The sequence below is a fragment of the Mucor mucedo genome (genome assembly GCF_025094135.1).
Source record: "Mucor mucedo strain NRRL 3635 chromosome Unknown EV154scaffold_53, whole genome shotgun sequence".
NCBI lineage: Eukaryota > Fungi > Mucoromycota > Mucoromycetes > Mucorales > Mucoraceae > Mucor > Mucor mucedo.
This window is the reverse complement of record NW_026252337.1, coordinates 59,915-82,034: the sequence shown is the minus strand read 5'-3', so window position 1 is coordinate 82,034 and position 22,120 is coordinate 59,915. Positions and strand designations below refer to the sequence as shown.

The 22,120-nt window shown below is 36.7% G+C and overlaps 8 protein-coding genes across 8 annotated transcripts; 7 read left to right on the top strand and 1 right to left on the bottom strand.

Moving 5' to 3' along the window:
* Positions 1-1,097: 1,097 nt before the first annotated feature.
* Positions 1,098-6,035, top strand: EV154DRAFT_246886 (uncharacterized protein). Its single transcript, XM_051594588.1, has 6 exons — positions 1,098-1,490; positions 1,563-3,387; positions 3,449-4,428; positions 4,481-4,655; positions 4,731-4,817; positions 4,884-6,035. Exons 1-6 carry the CDS (start codon positions 1,253-1,255, stop codon positions 5,788-5,790), a joined length of 4,212 nt encoding a protein of 1,403 aa, XP_051457009.1. The 5' UTR covers positions 1,098-1,252; the 3' UTR covers positions 5,791-6,035.
* An 878-nt stretch (positions 6,036-6,913) lies between these two features.
* Positions 6,914-11,167, top strand: EV154DRAFT_246861 (adaptin N terminal region-domain-containing protein). The gene is made up of 10 exons (XM_051594587.1): positions 6,914-7,137; positions 7,194-7,355; positions 7,430-7,667; positions 7,721-7,860; positions 7,917-8,136; positions 8,195-8,661; positions 8,719-10,011; positions 10,071-10,223; positions 10,286-10,573; positions 10,630-11,167. Exons 1-10 carry the CDS (start codon positions 6,982-6,984, stop codon positions 11,062-11,064), a joined length of 3,552 nt encoding a protein of 1,183 aa, XP_051457008.1. The 5' UTR covers positions 6,914-6,981; the 3' UTR covers positions 11,065-11,167.
* A 585-nt stretch (positions 11,168-11,752) lies between these two features.
* On the top strand, positions 11,753-13,309 carry EV154DRAFT_421720 (Metallo-dependent phosphatase-like protein; the record flags this gene model as incomplete). Its single annotated transcript, XM_051596046.1, has 5 exons — positions 11,753-11,935; positions 12,025-12,225; positions 12,277-12,503; positions 12,566-12,922; positions 12,976-13,309. 5 exons carry the CDS (start codon positions 11,753-11,755, stop codon positions 13,307-13,309), a joined length of 1,302 nt encoding a protein of 433 aa, XP_051457007.1.
* A 196-nt stretch (positions 13,310-13,505) lies between these two features.
* On the bottom strand, positions 13,506-14,931 carry EV154DRAFT_246814 (uncharacterized protein). Its single transcript, XM_051594586.1, has 4 exons — positions 14,758-14,931; positions 14,080-14,687; positions 13,898-14,022; positions 13,506-13,846 (listed from the first exon to the last, which is right to left on the bottom strand). Exons 1-4 carry the CDS (start codon positions 14,897-14,899, stop codon positions 13,771-13,773), a joined length of 951 nt encoding a protein of 316 aa, XP_051457006.1. The 5' UTR covers positions 14,900-14,931; the 3' UTR covers positions 13,506-13,770.
* EV154DRAFT_552151 (uncharacterized protein) lies at positions 14,901-17,674 on the top strand (the record flags this gene model as incomplete). The annotated part of the gene is made up of 4 exons (XM_051605037.1): positions 14,901-14,913; positions 15,819-15,845; positions 15,916-16,659; positions 16,796-17,674. 4 exons carry the CDS (start codon positions 14,901-14,903, stop codon positions 17,551-17,553), a joined length of 1,542 nt encoding a protein of 513 aa, XP_051457005.1. The 3' UTR covers positions 17,554-17,674.
* On the top strand, positions 17,642-18,943 carry EV154DRAFT_552150 (uncharacterized protein; the record flags this gene model as incomplete). The annotated part of the gene is made up of 2 exons (XM_051605036.1): positions 17,642-17,878; positions 18,751-18,943. The coding sequence occupies 2 exons, from the start codon at positions 17,642-17,644 to the stop codon at positions 18,862-18,864; spliced, it is 351 nt and encodes a 116-aa protein (XP_051457004.1). The 3' UTR covers positions 18,865-18,943.
* A 415-nt stretch (positions 18,944-19,358) lies between these two features.
* EV154DRAFT_510899 (uncharacterized protein) lies at positions 19,359-20,265 on the top strand. Its single transcript, XM_051601753.1, has 4 exons — positions 19,359-19,562; positions 19,622-19,759; positions 19,859-20,044; positions 20,113-20,265. Exons 1-4 carry the CDS (start codon positions 19,379-19,381, stop codon positions 20,184-20,186), a joined length of 582 nt encoding a protein of 193 aa, XP_051457003.1. The 5' UTR covers positions 19,359-19,378; the 3' UTR covers positions 20,187-20,265.
* A 417-nt stretch (positions 20,266-20,682) lies between these two features.
* EV154DRAFT_444274 (cation efflux family-domain-containing protein) lies at positions 20,683-22,117 on the top strand. Its single transcript, XM_051597054.1, has 3 exons — positions 20,683-20,974; positions 21,025-21,118; positions 21,175-22,117. The coding sequence occupies exons 1-3, from the start codon at positions 20,728-20,730 to the stop codon at positions 22,073-22,075; spliced, it is 1,242 nt and encodes a 413-aa protein (XP_051457002.1). The 5' UTR covers positions 20,683-20,727; the 3' UTR covers positions 22,076-22,117.
* Positions 22,118-22,120: the final 3 nt, after the last annotated feature.

Here is a 22,120-nt window from a genome sequence, read left to right as displayed (position 1 = left end):
AATAGGAAGAGGATGATGATGAAAAAGAAGAGACGGTTTCAATTGAATTAATTGAACAAGCACTAGGAGATAATGGGATATCGTTGGATAACGGTGTAAATGTAGTAAAAATGGAACTGTTATTGTTAAATAAACTATTTGTTCTTCTTATTGGGGTATTATAATCGACAATGGTATAACTAAGATCTAATGTATGGCGATGATAAGATGATGAGACTTTTCTCCTGAAATTCTCATCATTTGTTGTTACGATAGCAGGTAAGTGATAATTTTTTAGTGATTTTGCTATCATTACTTTCTTCTTTTTTGATTGATGTCCTTTATTGTTGTATTTGGAATGCGACGATCGAGAAGGAACCAGAATTATATTTTCTGCTGATGTTACTGCTACTGATGTTACTGCTGATTCTGATGCTGATGTGGTATTGGTAGAAGGGGAAAGGTAAAGGGATTTATTTGTTGTAGTATTAGTACTCGTTGTTGGTGTCTATTAATATATGCATTATAAGCATTTTATTACAATTTTATAATCACATTGCAATCACTTACACCTCTTAGTTTCTTAAAAAAGCTCTTCAAAGACTAGTGGTACGCATCAGCAACCATCTAAATTTATGTGAACTTACTCACCTTGGAAACGGGATTAATATTCTGACGTCTATTGTTATAGCGCTTCACAAGAGTTTGGTCAATTCTGGGTGACCTAACCAGAGCCGATTTTTCTTCTGATACATAAAAAATGTCAAAATATTAATGTTAAAAAATAAAATAAAATCGATAAATTTTGTACCTGTCATTTCATTTGTAATGCATTCAGCCAGTGAAATACCGTTTAATTTTCTTGAATTGGGTACAATGTCCATATATGTGAAAAGAAAGAAAGAGAGAAACACAAAGAAATTAGAAGGGGGAAAATCCAATTAATGCCATTCAAGCGACCAGCTGATTACGTCACAAACTTATAGCGCTTCTTCAAAGTTGAGTTTTTTTTTTTTTTTCTGTGTGAGCGTAATTATAGTTCTGGCGGTGGAATAATGCTTTTGCTTTAACATATACACACAATTTTTTTTTTTTTTTTTTTTTTTTAAAAAAAAAAGGTAGTCTGCTTTAAATTTTTAATAGTATTCGAGTATTAACTTTTTTCAGCGAAAAACAAAGAATTTTTTTCTTCTTCCCTCTTTTTTTATCTATAAAACAAAAAGTCATCAGGCAACCTATATTTGCTGAATAAAGTCTTAATATACAACGTTCAATGGAGAACTGGGCTTTACGGGAAAACAACGATTCCCCTGTTGGAGTGAATGGTTTCGTAGATAATATGCAACTGTTATGGAAACTTCAATCGCTGGAACCTTTACTGTCAACCGATGAAAACGACGCTTCACAATCTACGTTTCCAGATTTCAACCAATCTAATTCCACTTCTGATTTACCTGATGAGGATGATTTAGTTGACAAGCTATTCCGTGAAAGTTTAGCTATGCAACAAGGTTCGTCTTCTGTCCACATGATAAAATCCATAAAAGAGAATTAACCACCAACTTAATATGTATTTATTACAGATATTGATATGAATCCAGATCCATCACTCAGCGATAGTCTTATGTTATTATCATCACCACCACCACCATCACAGCATCATATAGGTAGTATACCAGACGCGCCAATTACCATTAGAAAACGCTCTAGGTCACCTGTAACCACCGCTGAGAAATCATTACATGAATCCCATCACCAGTTTTATTCTCCTTCCCCTATACACTTACAACAACAGCCGTCTATTGGACAAAGTAGTAGTAATAGTAGCCCGCTAATTAATTATAGACAACCGAACCAATTGTCGTCTCCAGTGTTGACAAAGAAAACTGTCGAAGTTATAGATATATCTTCTCCTCCCGCCAGCTCTGTTCCCGTCACATCATCATCATCATCATCATCTATTGTAAATACTGTCCCTTCTCCTCAACAAAATCTTTATGAAAAACAATTACAGCAGCAACAACAACAACAGCAACAACAGAAACAGCAACAGCAACAGCAACAACAACAACAACAACAACAACAACAACAACAACAGCAGCAGCAGCAGCAGCAGCAGTATGAGAGACAGCAAAAGGAGCAATACGAAAGGAAACAGAAGGAACTATACGAAAGACAGCAAAAAGAACGTTATGAGAGACAGCAAAAGGAACAATACGAGAGGCAACAAACAGAGCAATATGAAAGGAAGCAAAAGGAAGAATATGTGAGACAGCAGAAGGAACTATACGAAAGACAACAAAAAGATCAGTATGAGAAAAGGCAAAAGGAAGCTGAAAGACAACAAAAAGAACAATATGAAAGACAGCAAAAAATGGTGCAAAAAATGCAATATGAAAGACAGCAAAAACAAGAGCAAATGGAAAGGCAGAAACTCTTGTTGGAAAGACAACCCACGCCTGCCAATAACATAATTGCTCAATTTCCTGTATCTACGACATCTATATCGCCGCCTACTGTCAGTAAGCAAACCGCAAAAGTGACAACGCCTACACCAACACAACGAGTACCTCCACCTAGACCTCAGCTCCGTTTGCACTTCCCAAAAAATACAGGTTCTTTGGATTCGGTCATTTTCGATGATCTGAAGGATCCAATGAAACCTGATCTGGATGTTAACAACTTGCGTCGATTAACGGTGGCGACATTAAGAACTTTGGGTGTTTATGTCTCGTATGAGGAATTGCCTCCTGTCGATATCGAAGAACCTTTAACGACAGATTCGCAACAGGTGTTACCAGCTGCGGCCATGCAATTAATCACAACAATGGTTTTGGGAACCTCAGGTGATAAAGATGTATCACAAACATTGGGATCTCAAATATCCAATGGTGATCTTGTTGCACTACAAAGAATGATTGTTGCTGGATTACGTAGCAAGAACATTGTGATTCATACAGTTTTGACAGACCAAGCTACAAACGACGGAAAAGATACAACCTTAAAAGCGATAGGCGCTACTATGCCATCCTCTTCTTATGATATGGTTGATCTATCGCGCGTAAAATTCGAACCTCCACATAATGTTACTCGTTTATTCTTACGCTTATACAGATTTATTATCAACATGTTACTTTCTACACCTGACTGCTGGCCATTCATTCAACCTGTTCCAGAAACTGCATTTTTGTATCATCAAGAAGTGAAAAACCCAATGGATCTTTATACAATCGAAGAAAATGTCTGGAGTGGAAAATATACGAAGTTTGCTAGATTTGAAAGGGATATGCAACTCATATGGAAAAATGCAAGAGCTTTTCATCGTAACGCCGGCACCATACCGAAGCATGCTGACAACCTTGAAAGGTTATTTACCAAAATTGTGATGGATATCAAGAGACAAATTAGGTAAAAGAAAAGATGCTCGTCTTTGTATAACACTTTGACTGATCAGTTGCCCTGATTTTAGAAAACAACAGCAGCCTTCAGGACCTCATGATTTTAAATTCGATCCAACCAATTCTTTACCCGAAGAATCCGACTTTTCTTATCCACCCATAGAGCAAGTGTTTTCAGAATCAAGCACTGTGTACGCTATATCAGCTTTATCGCCACTTGAACCTAAAGCACGAAAACCAAAGGGATTAACCAATGAAAAACAGCTGTATCTCCAATTAAATGGACCATTTTTTCAAGCTGTGGAGCGCATGAAATCTGATTTGGAAGGAAATCATCGACTTGTGCCTCGTTTTTATATTGCCAAAAACCGCACACTTTTACGACAGATTCGATCCCAAGGTGTACTCGCCATTTTTTACAATACCAAGACAAACCGTGCACGATCCAATAAGAACTTCCGGATTGAAACCGACATGATTTTAGCGTACCCGGCCAGCGAACTGTTTGATATCGACCAAATTAATGAATGCACAGACGATTTTGCACCTAAGGGTTGGATCCACCTGCGACCTTTACGGGTAGTTAACCATATATCTTTTGAGGTGAATGAGACCATTGAACGTGACTATTTCCGAAGAATGTTTGCTACGTCAAAAATGGCAACAGATGATCGCAGTGGACATCATAACTCAACTACAAAAAAACTTTTAAAGAACGTCGTGCGTCAAATTTTAGGGCTGCCTGAACGAACATTGGACATTTCGGGTTGTGAGATCCATCCTGTGGTTCCGACTCCCATGGCGGAATTAGTGTCGTCAGAACTTGTTGTAGAAAACAGACCGATGCAGCAAAGAATGATTAAGACAAAAGAAGAAGAAGCAATGGAAGTAGATGAAGGCTCGGATGATGAAACTATTAATGAAGCAACTCCTAAATCCGTAGAGGAAAAGATGGAGGTCGATATCAAGTCTGATATGAATGCCATATCGAACACGCAACGATTGGGTACGAAAGAGATCTCGCATGAGGTTTGGCGAAAGCTATTCAATGGTAAACTCTATATAAAAAAATCATTCGTTATTATATTAACCTGAATGATTAGTGTGTACAAGCAAAGGCATTTTAATCCGAAATATGGCGGCGCATGGAAATATCAATTGGAACTCACCAAATTCAGAGGGATTTTTTAAACGTGTGTATTTTTTTGATGATATTGTCGTTCAAGCATTTAGACAAATGACCATGTATCAACGTATCACCGAAGTCGCATGTTTAATGTAGGTTTCCGTTAAAAATTATTAAAAAAGGAGGTTTAAAAAAAAAGAGTTTTAACGAGCCCTATCCCCTTACAGGAAACTGCGAAATTTACCTCATATGGCACAAATGAGGGAGGTGCTATTTAACGATAACGGCGATGTTGCTGGCTTATCGATGGAAAGGTATACTCATATATGTTAGTTTGACCTAAATTGTTAATCATATCTCCCTTTTTTGTATGAAAATAGATACCAAATTACCCTTAAACAATATACACATGTACACTCACATCACCGATTATCAGCCTATCAGAAATACGATGTGATTTATCAAATGTTGATCTGCATGAAGACGATCCATGAAGCAGGACTTGCCCACCGTGATCTTTCTGAAGTGAACATTATGGTTAACACAATAGAAGGCCAATATTTAGAAGACGGCAGTGATAAAGTGTGTTTGTATTTGATTGATTTCGGTAAGGCTGTATTTTGTAAGGCACAAGATGTACGTGATTGGTTTGTGGATGTGCCACGCGCTGAATGGGAGTATGACGGAGATGTTGTTCCTGAAACCAAGGAAGAATTAGATACTTGGTGTGAATCTTTGCCCTGGGTTAAAGGCAAGCCTGACCATGGTTATAGAATGTATAGATCCATCCAGACACTACCAAAGACAAGATCAGATAATCAAGTACTTCCGTGGCTCATCAACCCCCAAGCAGAAGACATGTATTCTATTGGTGTAATGATTTGGAAAGTGTTTACAGATACAGAACCATGGAGAGGTATTCTCGATACAGATTTACAAGGATTAAGATATGTGGCAGAGGACGATTATCGAATTCAGCGTGCATTGGAAGGAGAAGTGCATGGTGAGCTAAGCCGGCAGTTATTACTAAAATGCTTGAAGACCAGGCCTCAAGACCGTGACACGGCTAAAGATATATTAGATTGGATCAGTCAAGAAAGTGTGCAGGCTGGTTTAATTGGCGAGTGGAAAATGTATTCATCTGATACTCGAGGATCTCGTAGAGCAAAGAACCTGTATGGATTTGAAGAGAATGATGAGGAGGAAAAGAAGAAACCAAGAAGAAGAACGAACAACGGAAATAAATCTAGAGGTAGACCTAAAGTGTCTAAAGACACAGTAATTTGATCTTAATTGTACACAAACACACTTTCACACTTATACATAATACACATCCAACAACTCATTATTACAATTTGAAATACTCTTTTGATACGCACACAACAAAAGCAACTATTTCTCTTCCAATGCATCTACATTAATAATTACCTTTCTTGTTTCTTTTTGACTTTTATCTATTCCTTTTAAATTCTCATTCTTTCCATTCGTTCAAAAAAATGTATATAAATCTATATCAATACAGTTTTGACACACTTTTATCTGTACTTAAGCTGTCATTGCAAGACACCAATGACTCCAATTTTAGAACCTTTAAGAATATACCATTCCCAAACAATGATTTAAGCAATTTTCCCAATTATTGTAGATGGTGGCTTCTAGTAGTTGACCATATTTGTGTAGGTATCGCCACCGTAATTGTTGAAGCTACATTTGAGCTCTACGTGCTCTATAGTTGCTTATATACCTTTGCTTTGTACTTTTCCCCCAAATATTGTCTCGCTTAGTATTATTACGTATTATGACTAACGGGTCTTAAAATGGAACATACTCCGTTAACTTTCAATTATAAATTATATCATTGTTTAGTTATTCACTTTCTGTCAAAATGTTTTAACTAGCAAGCTTTTGCTTACAGTTGAGATACCTTTATATAAGTATTGTATAATTATGGCGTTCTATATTTAAGGAGTCCTATTATATTCGGCAATTCATAAGTACCGTAACAAATCATATGTATGAGAGGGTTTTACTTCTGGCTGTAGCATTTTTTTTTTAAAAAAAAGCATATTCTTTATGTATTCTGTGAAATTCATTCAAAAAACCCCACCTAAACCAAATGCCCTGAACATTCTGAGTATCTAAGCTCAAGAAACATGAGTTTTGAAGGTCGCTACTGAGTGTAAAAGCCAACATTTGAGCTTACCCGCCCTTTCTTTCCCTACTTAATCTAAAATTAAAAGAAGCACATAATAAAAATACCACATCCCATTTTAAATGCTTGGATGAAAAAAATAAAAGCCGCCTCTAAGACAATTATCACTCTATTTCTATTCAGGTAGACTCACCTTAAGATATACCGTTTAGTTTTAACTTTTTTGATGTTCTCAAAAATACATCACTGTCGGTCTTTCGACTAAAAAATAAAAAGTCGTCCAGATATTTCGAGATTTATTTCATCCTGACACTCTTTATTTCATCATGTTTGAAAAGTCACTAACAGACCTCATTCGTGGTATAAGAGCCAACAAGAAGAATGAACAAAAATACATTGCCGTTTGTTTACAAGAAATTCGAAACGAAGTCAAGTCGAATGATTTAGATATTAAGGCTACAGCGGTTGCCAAGCTGACCTATGTAAATATACATGTTCTGACGAAAAAGGGCTTCGCCATAACTCATGATTTCTTTAGTTGCAAATGCTTGGTTACGACATGTCATGGGCCTCGTTTCACATGGTGGAGGTTATGTCAAGTGCCAAGTTTTTACATAAGAGAACAGGTTATCTAGCTGCTACTTTGTCTTTTCAACAAGACACAGATGTCCTCATGTTAACTACGAATCTGATCAAGAAGGTAAGATAATATATCAATAAATTCCATTTGTTACCTTTCCTTTGTTCTGAAAAAAAAATAACGCGTTCGGGTAGGATTTAGCTTCGCCTGCTCCTATTGATATCGGTATTGCATTAAATGGTCTTTCTCATATTGTAACGCCCGACCTCGCTAGAGATCTTTGCCCTGATTTGGTTTCCATGCTGAACCATTCAAGACCCTATATCCGTAAGAAGGTTGTCCTGGTTCTTTATAAGGTCTTTTTAAAGTATCCCGAAGCACTCCGTTTGAGTTTCCCTCGATTAAAAGAAAAGTTGGAAGACCCTGATCCATGTAAGTGAACTAGCGTTTAAATTGTAAAATGTGATATTAATAAGATGTCATAGCTGTTGTGTCAGCTGTTATCAGTGTTGTGTGTGAGCTAGCTCGAAAGAATCCTAAAAACTATTTATCTCTTGCACCTCAGCTATTCAAATTACTCACTACCTCTTCCAATAACTGGATGCTAATCAAAATTATAAAATTGGTAAGCAGAGAAAGATGAAAAGAAGATATATTTGGACACTAAATAATTTCGAACAGTTCGCATCCTTAACTCCCCTTGAACCAAGACTGATTAAGAAGTTATTACCACCTTTGACTTCACTTATTCAGACAACCCCTGCCATGTCACTTTTATATGAGTGCATTTATACAGTGATTACTGGTGGATTTTTGGAAGCTGCTGGTGAATCTGGCAATGCTTTGGCGGCAACATGTACTAACAAGCTGAGAAAGTTTCTTGAAGATCCAGACCAAAACCGTGAGTTTAAATTCATAATATGTTGATCACTATATCGCTCATCTAACATAATGTCCAGTGAAATATGTGGGTTTACTTGCTATGAGCAAGTTGCTTGTTACTCATCCCAAATTGGTAGCAGAACATAAGGATCTGATTTTGGAATGCATTGACGATGAGGATATTAGTATCAGACTTCGGTCTTTGGACTTGGTTGTAGGCATGGTTCACCGTAAAAATATTGTAGAGATTGTGAAGAGATTGATTACCCATATTATGCCTAAATCAAACACTTCGACCGAGGTGTCGTTACATGATCCTTCCACAATTTTCGATCCTGTATATCGTACTGATATTATCAATCGTATCATTTTCATCTGCTCTCAAAATCATTACCACCACATAAATGATTTTGAATGGTATATCACTGTATTAGTCGGTATAACTTATGCTGCCGGTGTCAATGTTGGCGATGTTTTAACAAATCAACTAATGGATGTCAGTGTTCGCGTAAAGAGTGTTCGTGAATTCTCCGTAAATCAAATGGTAAAAATGTAAACAGCTTGTAATGACCAGACTACTAAATATCTGATATAATTATAGTACAATCTTTTGCAAGATAAACAATTTTTGGATACTGCAAAGAAGAGAGACTCTAACATTGAAGTCTTATCTGCAGCTGCATGGATTTGCGGTGAATATTGCAACTATTTACAAGATATTCCCTCCACATTAGAGTGTCTTTTAACCAGTCAAGTTACAAAATTACCGGTCAAAGTTCAAACAATCTATGTCCACAGTGTGATCAAAATCTACGCTTATTGGACCAGTGAGCTGACATCGGAATGGAACCCCGAATTAGGAAGAGAGTTTGTAAAGGTCACTAACGTCATGTATGAAAAAATGGACATGTTTACCCAAAGTAAGGATCTGGAAGTACAAGAAAGAGCACACGATGTCAAATCATTATTTAAGATCATACTTGATTCTGTCAATAACCCTACGTTGGATGCAAACGAAGTCCCTTTGGTTTTAGAAGGTCTCCCCGATCTTTTCTTCATTTATGAACTAAATCCTGTAGCTCCCAAGGCTCAATCCAAAGTCCCTATCCCCGAGGGTCTGGATTTGGATGCTTGGATCAATGATCCGTTACCGGATTTGGTGCAAGACTTGGATTCCGAAGCCTCCGCAGGTGAGTCTTCTATATCCAAGTACGAAAAGGTTTCCAAGTCTGGCAGAAAGAAGAAGTCGAAATCCAAATCATACAGCAGCGAAGATGATGAGGATAAGGAGCAACGACGATCCGATAGAAGGGAGGCTCGTAAAAACGATCCATTTTACATCATGGCAGATAAAAAGAAGCAAATTTTGGATTTCGATGATGATGTTGATTCGATTCCTGTAGTGGAACTGGACATCAATGAAATCAACTTGCAAGCTAGCAAATTAAGAAAAGATGCTAAAAAGTTAAAACGTACGAAGAAAGAGATCAAGGTACCTGTCTATGCTGAAGAGGAAATGCCTGAAAATGCTGCTGAGTCTGAAGATGAAAATGTCAAAACAAAAAAGAAAGGCAGTGTTTATACCAAGAAGTCGACACGAGACATCTTTGAAAGTAATGAGGAGGCAGGCTTGAACAACGTAGATTTATCCATTCCTTTGGGCAAGGATGAAAAGTTCCAGCAAGTCAAGGCTTACTTAAGTCCAGAAGAAGTGCGTATTAACGAAGAGGCTAGATACAGAACCGAACGCAAGGAACAAAGAGCGCTCCAGAAAAAAAACAAGGAGCTTTTGGAAGCCAAAAAAAGTAATTTGCTAAAGGGAAAAAATGTACCCGAAACATCTATCCCAGAAAAGAAAAAGAAGAAAAAGAGCCACTCGAAGAAATCCAAAAAGGTATAGTTTCTTTTCGCATTGTATATGTTTGATCATACCGTTCTAATCTGCATTTACAGACAAAGGATATTCATGTTACCGAAGAAGAAGAACTTGCTAAATCGGACTTCACAACTATTGCTGACGATGTTCGCGATGCACTTGCAGAAAAGAGTGAGGAAAACAAGAGCCGTAAGACGGTTGAAATATTTAGCGATAACCAAGTATCTCTGGTAAGCTCTAACATCTTCCATGTTGCGATGTATAAAGTCAATATTCAAACTTTACGTGGTAGATATGCGATTTATCCTTAGATGTTGTCAATTCTCCTGTTATTGTGATCCATTTCTTTGTACAAAATAAGGACGAAGAAATGATGATCCCAAGTTTACACATGGAGTTTGCGCAATCATTTGATTTAAAATTGATTGAAAATGATGACGAAAGAACGAATATGGCGTCTGCGACAGAAACTTTTGAATTACAGGCGAATGAGAAGGTAGAATGCTTAGCACGTTTCGAAGCACTTGGTAATATTAGACAAGGCTTGTGTCTTCGTGGTGATCTGTTTTATGATGTAGAGGTAATTGCATATGTTTGTATTCCGATTGAAAATTATCTAATCTATATGTGTAACAGGGCTCGTCGTCAATCAATCAACACCCCATTGAGATCCCTATTCCCGCAAGTCTCTTCTTAAACGATAAAGAACCTATGGATCCGGCCGAATTTTCTACGCTTCTTGCTGAACATGGCGATGATTTCGAGTACCACGGTAATGTGTCGTTAGAAGTGACATTATCTTCCGATGCCTCCATCGAAGAAGCTCTTATCAATGCTTTGGAAACTGTTACACGCACTAGTGGGTTGCTTGTTGTTGAGGTTGTTCCTGGTGCCGCTTCCCTTTATGGTAAGAGTGTAAACGGTGTGCAGGTTGCCGGCTTGTTGAAATACACCTTATCTATGGATACAGAACCCAAGGTAGCAACTTTGTCTATCGATTTAAAGAGTACAGATGATGATTTATTGGGAGGATTGATCCATGAACTTTCGACAATTAATTTGGCGAATTAAACAAAAAAAAAAAACTACAGCTTATTAAATATGGACAGTTGACACTAATAAAACCTTACACATTATTTGATACCATTAAGACAAACATGTGTATTAAAACACATCATATTGTTGGCCCACAAAATTATGTAAACCGAGTAGCGGGCCAATGAAGTTGCATATAATAATACATGTTCCTGAATATGTTTATAACTTATTACTATCAGCAATAGATTTTTATGCACTATTACCTACAGATTATAAACATAAAGAAAGCGTGCTACAAACAAAAGAATTGCTTTACAAATATTGAGTATGAGGTAGCGTGGTTTGTACCAATTCATCGATTTAAGGAGGGGGTAAATAATTCAAAAATTATGTATTCGACAAAGACTTTTTTTTTAGATTTTAAACTTTCGTACCTTTTGTATAAATATAGATTCTACGCGATTTGTATTTGCTTTTTTCCTTTTATTACTTCCCTTATTTCTCGGACTACTTTTTCGCTTTGCTTCATTAAATGCTCTTCTCTGTACTTCTTCTTGCAATTGCTTTTTTAAGACTAGCCGAATCATCTATGATCTTTTCGTCAAGCAAATTAGATAAACGTCAGCTGATGGTCGAAGAGATATTTAATGGAAGCCCCGGCTTCATGTGCTATGCAGACAATTATAACATCCTCGGAAACAACTGGAATCACACTTATACTATGTCTGAACCTCAGCAACTTCATATATCTTTGACAGATGATGCGACGCATGCACGGGTGCAATTTGCGACTCTGGGCAAAATCCAGGATTCTGTCTTAGCTTACTGGCCCAAGAGAGAATATCGTAACTATCATCATCGGAGCAATCGTGCCTCAAAGAACAAAATCTTTCTTAAAGGCGAGGTAATTGTCTTTTAATCCTACAGAGCGAACCAAGAAGCTTTTTTGTTTATGTTATTTGTTTATTTACTCGACGGTATAAATTTATATAGAACTGGGTATTTACTGATGGTGGGTTGGCTAAGCGTGAATTATATCTTCATAAGTTTAAGACACATGCTCTTATACCCGCCACTATTTATGCTTACCAAGTAGGATCTGTTATGGATAATAGAATCCGGTGGTCAAAAACTTATGAATTCCATACCGCGCCAGAGACAAATGAGTTCAGCTTCCTTGCCACTGGGGATGTAGTATGTATTGTAAAAGAGATTTTGAATATGAAAATTAACCTTATTATACAGGGTGCATGTAATGCTGTCGCAGTATCACACTTGATTGAATTAGGCAAAACACACAAGTACGATTTTGTCACGCTAGCCGGCGATCAAGCATATAACATGGAAGATTTTAATGGCACCAAAGGTGATGAATATATGAATTTTATGCAAGACTTGTATGCTCAGGTACCTTATTTGGGAGCTGTCGGTAATCACGAGGGTGCTTATAACTTCACACATTACAAAAACAGGTATGCACACATCACCTCTTTTTCTTTTGATATTATATATGCTGAACCTATTTAATTCGTAGGTTCAACATTGTACCTTACACTGAATCCAAGTTTGATAATTCTATGTTTTATTCTATAAATTACAAGTCGCTTCATTTGGTTTCATTTTCAACTGAGGTTTACTTTACTGGTAGCACAGCGGAAATTAGAACAGCTTTAAACTGGTTAGAGGCCGATCTTACTAAGGCTAATAAAAATAGAGAAGAACGGCCTTGGATTATCTTTCTCACGCATCACCCTATATATTGCTCTGTTGTAAGTGCCGATTGTACCACCAAAGCTTCTATTATAAGAGATGGTGTAATCGGTGCTAATAATAGAACCTGGGGCGGGCTCGAAGACATCTTGCTTAAGCACAAGGTTGATATTTATATGAGGTATGTAAAATAAAATCATAATACAGCTGCATCGCTAATTATTCGAATCCTAGTGGTCATGTACATAACTATGAACGGACGTACCCCGTTTCAAAAAATAAGCGCATTGCTACATCATACCATAATTCACCCAGCTTCTTTCAAATTGTAATTGGTAACGCCGGTCAGCCAGAAGGCGCTACACCATTTGGTCCAGGTCCTTATAACGATTGGTCTGCTAAACGGTATGGTAGTTACGGCTTTTCCACGTTTGACGTCTCTCGTACAGCTATTCATATCACCCATTATCAAGCTCATACAGACGGCAGCTTAGGTGATGTTATTGATAAATTCAGCGTTACAAAAGACCCTTATCGTATAAAATCCAAAAGAAATTGTAAAGCTTGACAAATTTTCCCATCCTCCCCGAAAATTAGATTATTATCTGAACCTATTCTCATTTTTCGATGAGCGTTTTGTTGACGTTTTTATTCACGGTTATTTTGTTTAGAAGCCGATACATAAATATTATCGGCGTATCATCATCGAGTCACTTGGGCTTTTGTAAAATTAATGTCTTTAAATAACTAGCTTTTGAGTAGATCGTGTTTCGTATGAACTTTAGGTTTATCTCAATGAATGAAGAGGGAAGTGATATCATGTTTATTATAAACAGTTCGGTATTATGAGTTAAAGACATCATATTTAGGTATGTTATGTTGATCTGATAATTTTCTTTCCCGAGATCTGATACGTATAACTAGCATTATTTGTTGTTCTCCTGTTCTCTCATTCGTGTCAGCATTTAATATTTGGTCAATTTGTATTTTATTCTAAGTGAAACAGGTACGGATCTGTTACGAAAGAATTTACTTCTTTTTATACAAACGAATAAAGTATCTCATATTTTGGACATCAATCGGGTATTTCAAATGGTCAGGATGTCTAGACTTAAATTAGTATCTTCAATATGCATCATATGAGTGGATTTATTACCTATACCAGCGGGAATCTTCGCCCACTACTAACTCTAAATCTTGAAGAGCATCCAGAAGCATGTACACCATATACGTTTTATTTCCTACCTTGAGTTGGGAGAATGAACCTGCTGATTCGACAACCTGGTAATGCGCGGTTAGAAAGAGATTTTCTCGTAATCAATTAAACTATCTGCTTACGAGTAAATGTGCGCCCTTCTTCATTGATTTTACTAATCGTTGTATTAATGCCATAGCAGGAGCTTTTTTGACAAATAACTCGTTCATAACAAACATAAAGGTGATCAAATCAGACTCGCGGAATCGTTTGTCAATGAGATCCACGTTGCTTTCCTCTTGATCTAAAACATCACTTTGCTCATATGTACATGTTAACTGTTCTTCATTTAGTAGCCACTTATCACGAATGGTGGTTTCGAATGACTTCAGAATTGATGAGTATTCACCAATATCTTGCATCACTAAATTCACTCGTTGACGTTCAGCGGGCACTCTTGTCATCGCAGCGGCCAAACCAGCTAATTCTGAGCCAGAGCCTGAACCGACACAGTAGATTTGACTAGGACGATTCAAAAACTTCAAAATCTGGGGTCTGCAAAATATTTCGTAGTAACAAAGTGCTCTACCAGGAACGTAAGCCGCAGTGTAAACTTCTAAATTGATCGCATCCGTGAAGATACCCTCATAATCTCGTTGTACAAAACTCATCTTAATTATCTGCAAAATCTTAAAGAAATCTTTACGGGCAAAAGTGCTCATACAGGCTTTACGGATCATTGATAAAATTGCTGTTTATATAAAAAAAAATTGTTAATCCAATTTTGTGCCTTAATATTTTTCTAATATGTCTCTACTTGCCTTGTTCTGCATCTTTACCAAGGATATTCCAACGTTCTCTTAAAGCAGCCTTATCATAGCTAGCCTTAGGTTTCACCGATTTTGGTTTGGAAGTAAGAGACAGATCGTTTAAGGTGCTCGAAAGATCCTCTTGTTGTGTCATTATGTTACAGAGTGGTGAGTTAAAAAACAAAATTATTTTTTTGGGTCAGTTTTTTTTTTCTGCTCACAATTGCCACAAGCCACCTCCTCCTTGCTGTGTCGGACATTGATTTATGCTTATCAGCATGAATTTTTTTTTTATTAACCATGTGGGAAATGTCTAGAACTCCGTATTTTTTTCAATTGTGTTTTTTTTCAATTGTATTTTTTTCAAATGTACTTTTTAGAATCACGTAATGGTCAACACGTCGATTGACATGCCATATCATCTAGACTTCATAGGATGATCGATTTCTGTTTTCCATAAAATCTGCTTCACTGTAATTACAAGCTACTACTGGAATGCAGATAGATAATTACCAAGCTTTGACTTGCTTGGGAGGTTTTTGCAAATGTTTCTATTTTAAGTAAAGGCTCAAACATTATGGATGATAAAATAGACAAATGAAATCATCCTGACATAAGCTTGTTTATCTATAAATAAAGCTGGTTCACACACTTTATTCTTCTCCTTTTCTTTTCCCTCAACATACTTCTTTTATCGTATGAAAGTAATCGATCACGTAAAAAGGTTTGTTTAGTAGTGGCTCTTGTTTCTTTGAAAAGAAGCTAAATTGAAAAAGATATATTTTGATATTGCGGCTGCAGCTAGTCTTTGCTATAGGAGGGCGACCTCCTAGGCAGGGTTCTTGAGTTTTTGGAACTCACGAACCGTGAATAGCTGGGATTGGGCTCTAAATAGTTGTAATAATACTGGCCTGCTGGTCTTGGCCACATTTGCGAAAAAGAGTTTCCTTCTCCAACAAAATTGTATAACCATAATTATGATGTTCATGTGAATACGCTACAAGTGTATATAAACAATAGTAGGAACAGGCAATTTTTGAAAAAAAAAAGTCGTTGTGCTCACTTTCTTTTAGAAACAAGTGTAGTTGAAAGAGTAGACGGTAAATTTAATTGTCCTGAGTGCCAAGGCAAACTTTCTACTTCTGGGTCGTTTAGCAATCATCTGAAAAGGAAACATCAAGGAGCCTGTTCAACCTTATCTAAAGCAGAAAAAAAAGCGTAGCTTTAAAACAGACACATCCTCAATTGTAATAAAGCACCATAATCCCAGTGAAAGGGAGATTGATTTAAGCACTGACAACCCAGTTGCATTTCAAACAAGCACGCGATTTGATGATGACTCCGCTGTTCTGCTTGCCTGTGATTCACTCTCAAGCTCTCCCCGCATTCAAGAAAACTGTATCTTAGCCGCAAAAATTGGACAACTAAAACCCATTTTGTTAACGTCCTCAAGTGGTAAAATTTACCCTTTTCTCACAGCTTCAAACAATACAAGCGATATATGGTCTGATGAACCAACTGGAACTTGGAGTCTTCCTACATTAGAAAATTCAGTTACAGAAGGCTCATCAACTTCAACAAATGCAGACGATTTATTTAAACATATTGTTAGCACAAGTCAAATCTACAGACACATAGCCGATGAAGAATTTGTCGAACTCAGCGAACAAATTGTCCAAGAAATAAATAAAGATTGGGTATTTTTTCCCCAACTGCGGTTTGCTACGTCGCAGATTTTCGCTGGGTGTAGTTTGTTGAGTGGTTCAACAGCTTTACTGGTTAATTGTGTCGAACCATATGGTCGATTAAAGTCGGTTGATGCTCACCATGAGCGTCGTACTAGTTCTTCTATTCACCAGTCTTCATTTCCGAAATCAAAATCAAAATATGGACAGATAGACCCGGAAGTAGAAAGTTTGCCTTGGAACTCAGGACAATTAAATTTACCGTCTACCCTTTCAACTACACTTGTTTCTAAAAGAAAGTGAGCACAACGACTTTTTTTTTTCAAAAATTGCCTGTTCCTACTATTGTTTATATACACTTGTAGCGTATTCACATGAACATCATAATTATGGTTATACAATTTTGCTGATGACTGAAATTCAGTTTTACAAACGTCGCAAAGGCGAGTCATTGTCTTCTTTCAATGAGAGAAAAAAAGGGAGAGAAAAAAAGTGGGAAAAAAAAAGTGGGAGTTGGAGAAAAAAAGTTGGAGATATTGCTGAAGGCGAGCGTCTCATTGTCCCTAAAAGAGTAGAAGTAGCCCCAAGAAATCCTTTAATCGAGACACTCTTCATAAAATTGAACCAGTCAAAGAATGAAGTATCACTTGCGGAAGTTGATAACGAAGATGTTGATGACACATTAATTAAAGACAAGTTGACATGTGGTAAATGCCATAAGACATTCAACTCGAGATCATCCCTGGTCAAGCACTTGAAGGTCAAACACCATATTGTAATTGTTGGTGTCAAGCATGGGCGTTCTGACCAAGGTGGAAGGCTTGCATACTATATCCACCAGCAGCAAAAGAAGGCCGATAGAAATTCCGTTTTGAGAGTCGACGATAAAAAACTTAAGAAGCAAATAAGGAAACAAATCAGTTATGAGGCGGTAAAAGCCAAGAAGAGAGCTGAGTGGGCTATGTTGGAGAGTAAGGACCTTCTTGAAAACCTTAAGGTTTTATGGGATACGTCTGATGGTGTATGGAGACCATATTTTGCCTATGTACAATATATTGAAGATGTCTCTCCCATTTACCAATATCTCATCACCAAATTATGTTTGGAAGATTCATATGTATGAAAATATAGTGAGCCTAAAACATAGGTATTAAGTGATCCAAAAATACACTATATAGGAGCCTAAAAAATAAGTATTAAGTGATCCACAAATGAGCCTAATAAATGCGTATAAAGTGATCCACTTCCACCGGACATCTACTGTCCGGCATGACCGAACAGGGGTGGTAATTACTATATTTGGGAAAAGAGGGGTGGTATATACAGGCTCTCAAAAGAAACATAAAGGGGCCTGTTCAGCGTTACCTAAAGTGGAAAAAACACGTAAAATGGAAACAGACGATGACGATAACGGATCATCAGTTCTTTTGAAACGTCACAAGCCAAGTGTAAGGAGGAGTGACTTAAGTACTGAAAGACTAGTTACATTACAAACAAGCAACCAGCTTGACAGTGATTCTGCCTGTACAGTAATCGCTCGATTTAAGGGTATTTTCTATTTAAGGGTGGATTTTGGAAGATCAGCTTCCGTCCCCCGCATTAACACCACTAAACCACTATTCTATTTAAGGGTGAGATTCCAATTCCCCATACCCTTAAATCGAACGATTTGACAGTGTATTTTTGACTTTTTGATCAAATTTATTGAATGTCCGGGAAAAAAATATTTCGCAGTAATGATCATATTTCACGGTTAAAATTGGCTTTGTAGCGTCTGCTTAAAATAGCCACGCTTTTCGATTTAAGGAATCGTTTAACAAACTATGACGCTGTATTCATAACTGACTGTATTCTTTAATGTATCTATTAGTTGACTTTCTGAATTCTATTGTTTTAGGCTCTATCACATGTGTCTTCTTCAAGATAATATAAAAGAACATGAGCTGAGATAGCAAACATTTAGAATTTTAGAATGTATCATTTACAAAATGCCGTTGCGACGATCAAAAGTCTAAGTTAGAAAAAATCTTGTTTATGACTTTATATTCTTCATTATTGATGTAATTGACGAGTGTTTGTCAAAAAAAACACAAGTAGACACAAATTGGCGTTCTTCTTCATAACCAAAGGTAAGGCCCTTTGTATAAATCTTACTACAAATCATTGTCTTGAAAAAAACTAGACATCCCCTGAAACTAATCGATGGATAGACGTGTACAGAAGTCTTTGCTTCAAAAGCATTTCTATTACGCCTGAATATTTTTTATTGATATCCAGATCATACTCAATTTTTGATTGTCTGAATTGGGGGTAAGAATAGTTATTTGCATACCGAGATCATGTTTGTATCGCTATTGTTGACGATGTTGCTGAAATATATACCTGTGTGTCTTCAAACATTAAGAAGTCGAAGGTGTTTGATCTCCTTGTCTAGAATGTTTGCTGCATTAATTTCCTAACATATAGCTAGTTTTGTAGTTGTTAAGTAGATTTAAAAAAGCAGCGAAGCTATGAACACAAAGGGCAAGGTGGCCAGTTTGAAAATAATCATATCATTATGCTACTGTTAAAATTGGTAACACGTGATTCAGCCAATAGTATCGTGCACTTGGGGTAACATTTGGAATGCCTCTAATCATTTGAGTAAGAATAACTTTTTCACACGCCTAAAGCTGTCCTGGCGCAATAAACTCGCATCTTGCCCAGGGCGATTATATCAAATTTTCTGGTTATTTTTTCAAAAATAAAGATATTGAAATATTAACGTGTGGCGCTTTTATTGTCGCACTTACATGATTGAATTGCATTTTTTATTTTATGGCCATTGAGAAAAAATAAATGGGGAAGGTGAATACCGTTCTAAGCTCCGACAGGGTATATTTTTAATTTTTAGATATCTGCTTAGATACCGTGTTCTTTTCCTTAAACTTTTTTTTTTCTGTTCATAAATGTCTTCTGTTTCAAATAACTCTAAATCTTTTCTTGCGTGGTATCTTTCTAATCTCGCCGTTTCCCCCCTTCGCACAAAAGCATGCACTTCTGGTATTTTGTCTGGTCTCCAAGAATTGACAGCACAAAAATTATCTGGTGCGAAAAATTTTGATAAACGAATTATCCAAATGGCTGCCTATGGTATACTTCTTATTATATGATTATGCTTTGTAACAATTACTTACTCAAAAAAAAAATAGGTTTATTCGTATCTGGACCTCTTAATCACTTTTTGTATGAAATAATGAACAAGGTGTTTGCGGGTAAAACAGGTTCAAGTGTGAAGATTGGTCAATTACTCTTTTCAAATTTAATTATTTCACCCATCATGAACTCTGGTATGTGTTTAAATTGCAAAAAAAAAAAAAAAAAAAAAAAAAAAAAAATGCATATATGGCATAGAAAATTTAATTGTTACCTGGTTATATATATATTAGTCTATTTGACTGCTATGGCTATTATGGCTGGCGTACGCTCGCCTGCACAGTTAAAAGCTAACATCAAGAAGGGTCTTTTACCTATGCAAAAGGTTTCTTGGATTATTTCTCCTTTAAGTATGACCTTTGCTCAAAAATTCTTGGCTCCTACCACCTGGGTTCCATTTTTCAACTTGCTTGCTTTCGGTAAAGTATTTTTTTAAGGGCCGGCTACAGTTGATATTTATTAATGCATATCCATCAAATTTCTTTAGTTTTCGGTACTTACATGAACACAATGATCAAACGTAGACGTATTAAGGAAGCCAAGGAGGCTGCTAAGAAGTAATGATTGAAACTGTCGAAAATAAATCTTTGCTTGGTTATCACTGTTGAACAGTTTTAATCAAAAATACTTTTAAACATTAATTTTTCTGAAATCAAGCGGTTGGATTAGTTATTCGCCAATTTTAATGGCTCTGGAAAATCACGCAAAAACCGTGTGTGTGTGTGTGTGTGTGTGTAATAATGCTCTATTCTGGTTATTTTACTTGGGCACAGTTTAATATGTCATGTATATGCTTTAAGCACATAGAAAACGTATTGTTATGCCCAGGCACTGAACAATTTTTACAGATTCAATCTCATACAAATGAATGATACACAGGCGTTGATGAGACCTAATATTTGATAGTCAGTCCTCAAAAACACTGCCGAAAATGATACGAAGTAGTAGGTGCTATTGAGTAGGTTTTATGGCCGTTTTAAATCAAAGCACAGAACGTAGACAAAAATAGAAAAAGGCGGTGCTCCAACCAAAAATTTATCTTTAAATTTTCACCCCTTTTTTTATCATACGCCGCCCACTCTTTTTACACCTAATCTAATACATGTTTTCAACATCCATGTTAGATTTACCAACTCATGCAGAGTCTGCAGAGTTAGGGTATGGAAAGACTTTGGTTTTTGATGCAGCAGCAACATCCGCTCTTGGTTTCGCAAAGCATTCATTAAGCATCATCCTTGGAAACAACGATTCAAAGCAAATCTTTTACTTTTTATTGCTTAATTTATCTTATATGTTTGTTCAACTTGCTTATGGTGTGTGGACTAATTCTTTAGGCCTTATCTCAGATGGTAATTGAAATTAATGCCTATTTCTAGAAAAAAGTACTAACATAAAATAGCCATTCACATGTTCTTCGACTGTCTTGCACTTGGCATCGGTTTGTTTGCTTCCGTTATGAGTAAATGGCCTTCCAATCAAAAATATTCTTACGGGTAGATACAACGAAATTAATGTTAAACTGACATACTAATTTTTATTTCATATGTAGTTATAATCGCATTGAAACTGTAGCTGCTTTTTTTAATAGTGTATTTCTTGTTTTAATATCTTGCTCAATTGTTATTGAGGCTCTTCAACGCTTAGTTCATCCACCTGAAATGAGCACCGACCGTCTTTTACTTGTCAGTTTCGTTGGTCTTGTGGTCAACCTTGTAGGTATTTTTGCCTTCAATCATGGGCATGCACACGGAGGTCATGGACACGACCATGGACATAGCCATGGACATAGCCACGGACACGATCATGGTCATGGACACAGTGCTAATATGCAAGGTGTATTTTTACATATTATGGCCGACACTTTGGGCTCAGCTGGTGTAATTGTATCAACATTGCTGATTCAATGGTTTGGTTGGACTGGATTCGACCCGATCGCCTCTCTTTTCATTGCTGTTCTTATCGTCTTATCTGTCATCCCCTTGATTCGCCAATCTGCCTCTGTTCTTATGCTTGAATTAGACGATAATATTGTAAATCAAGTGGAAGGAACTATCGAAGAAGTTAGAAGACTCGATGGTGTCACAGATGTTAGTAACTACAGATTTTGGCCCAATGAAGCTGAAACTGTTGTTGGTTCCCTACACGTGCTTGTTCAGGACGGCGTCAAAGCTCAAGAAATCCGTAGAGCCGTCACAGAAATTTTCATGAGCCATATCGACGGATTAAAAGAAATTTGTGTGCAAGTTGAATCTATCAGTTCCGCGCGTCTTCATAAACATCAACATGTACAACCTATGGGCTACTATTCGCCAGCCATCAACAATAACATATATCATCATAATCATACAAATCCAGCTTCGGTATCTGTCAATGACGGTTTTAGAGCAACCGTGCTTCCTCAACCTACTTTTGCCTCAGAAATGCCAATCTCTGTAAAAAAGAAGGACTAATATTTTTCCTTTCATTTCAACATTGTTTTTAATAGACAAAAAAAA

Coding starts and splice junctions, on each gene's coding strand:
- EV154DRAFT_246886 (XM_051594588.1), top strand. CDS start 1,253: ATGGAGAACTGGGCTTTACGGGAAAACAACGATTCCCCTGTTGGAGTG. Junction 1,491..1,562: donor AAGTTTAGCTATGCAACAAG/GTTCGTCTTCTG, acceptor TATTTATTACAG/ATATTGATATGAATCCAGAT. Junction 4,429..4,480: donor TTGGCGAAAGCTATTCAATG/GTAAACTCTATA, acceptor CTGAATGATTAG/TGTGTACAAGCAAAGGCATT.
- EV154DRAFT_246861 (XM_051594587.1), top strand. CDS start 6,982: ATGTTTGAAAAGTCACTAACAGACCTCATTCGTGGTATAAGAGCCAAC. Junction 7,861..7,916: donor TAATCAAAATTATAAAATTG/GTAAGCAGAGAA, acceptor AATTTCGAACAG/TTCGCATCCTTAACTCCCCT. Junction 10,224..10,285: donor GCGATAACCAAGTATCTCTG/GTAAGCTCTAAC, acceptor TTTACGTGGTAG/ATATGCGATTTATCCTTAGA.
- EV154DRAFT_246814 (XM_051594586.1), bottom strand. CDS start 14,899: ATGACACAACAAGAGGATCTTTCGAGCACCTTAAACGATCTGTCTCTT. Junction 14,688..14,757: donor TGGTAAAGATGCAGAACAAG/GCAAGTAGAGAC, acceptor TTATATAAACAG/CAATTTTATCAATGATCCGT. Junction 13,847..13,897: donor GAAGATTCCCGCTGGTATAG/GTAATAAATCCA, acceptor ATTTAAGTCTAG/ACATCCTGACCATTTGAAAT.
- EV154DRAFT_510899 (XM_051601753.1), top strand. CDS start 19,379: ATGTCTTCTGTTTCAAATAACTCTAAATCTTTTCTTGCGTGGTATCTT. Junction 19,760..19,858: donor TTCACCCATCATGAACTCTG/GTATGTGTTTAA, acceptor TATATATATTAG/TCTATTTGACTGCTATGGCT. Junction 20,045..20,112: donor TTTCAACTTGCTTGCTTTCG/GTAAAGTATTTT, acceptor AAATTTCTTTAG/TTTTCGGTACTTACATGAAC.
- EV154DRAFT_444274 (XM_051597054.1), top strand. CDS start 20,728: ATGTTTTCAACATCCATGTTAGATTTACCAACTCATGCAGAGTCTGCA. Junction 20,975..21,024: donor TTTAGGCCTTATCTCAGATG/GTAATTGAAATT, acceptor AACATAAAATAG/CCATTCACATGTTCTTCGAC. Junction 21,119..21,174: donor AATCAAAAATATTCTTACGG/GTAGATACAACG, acceptor TTTCATATGTAG/TTATAATCGCATTGAAACTG.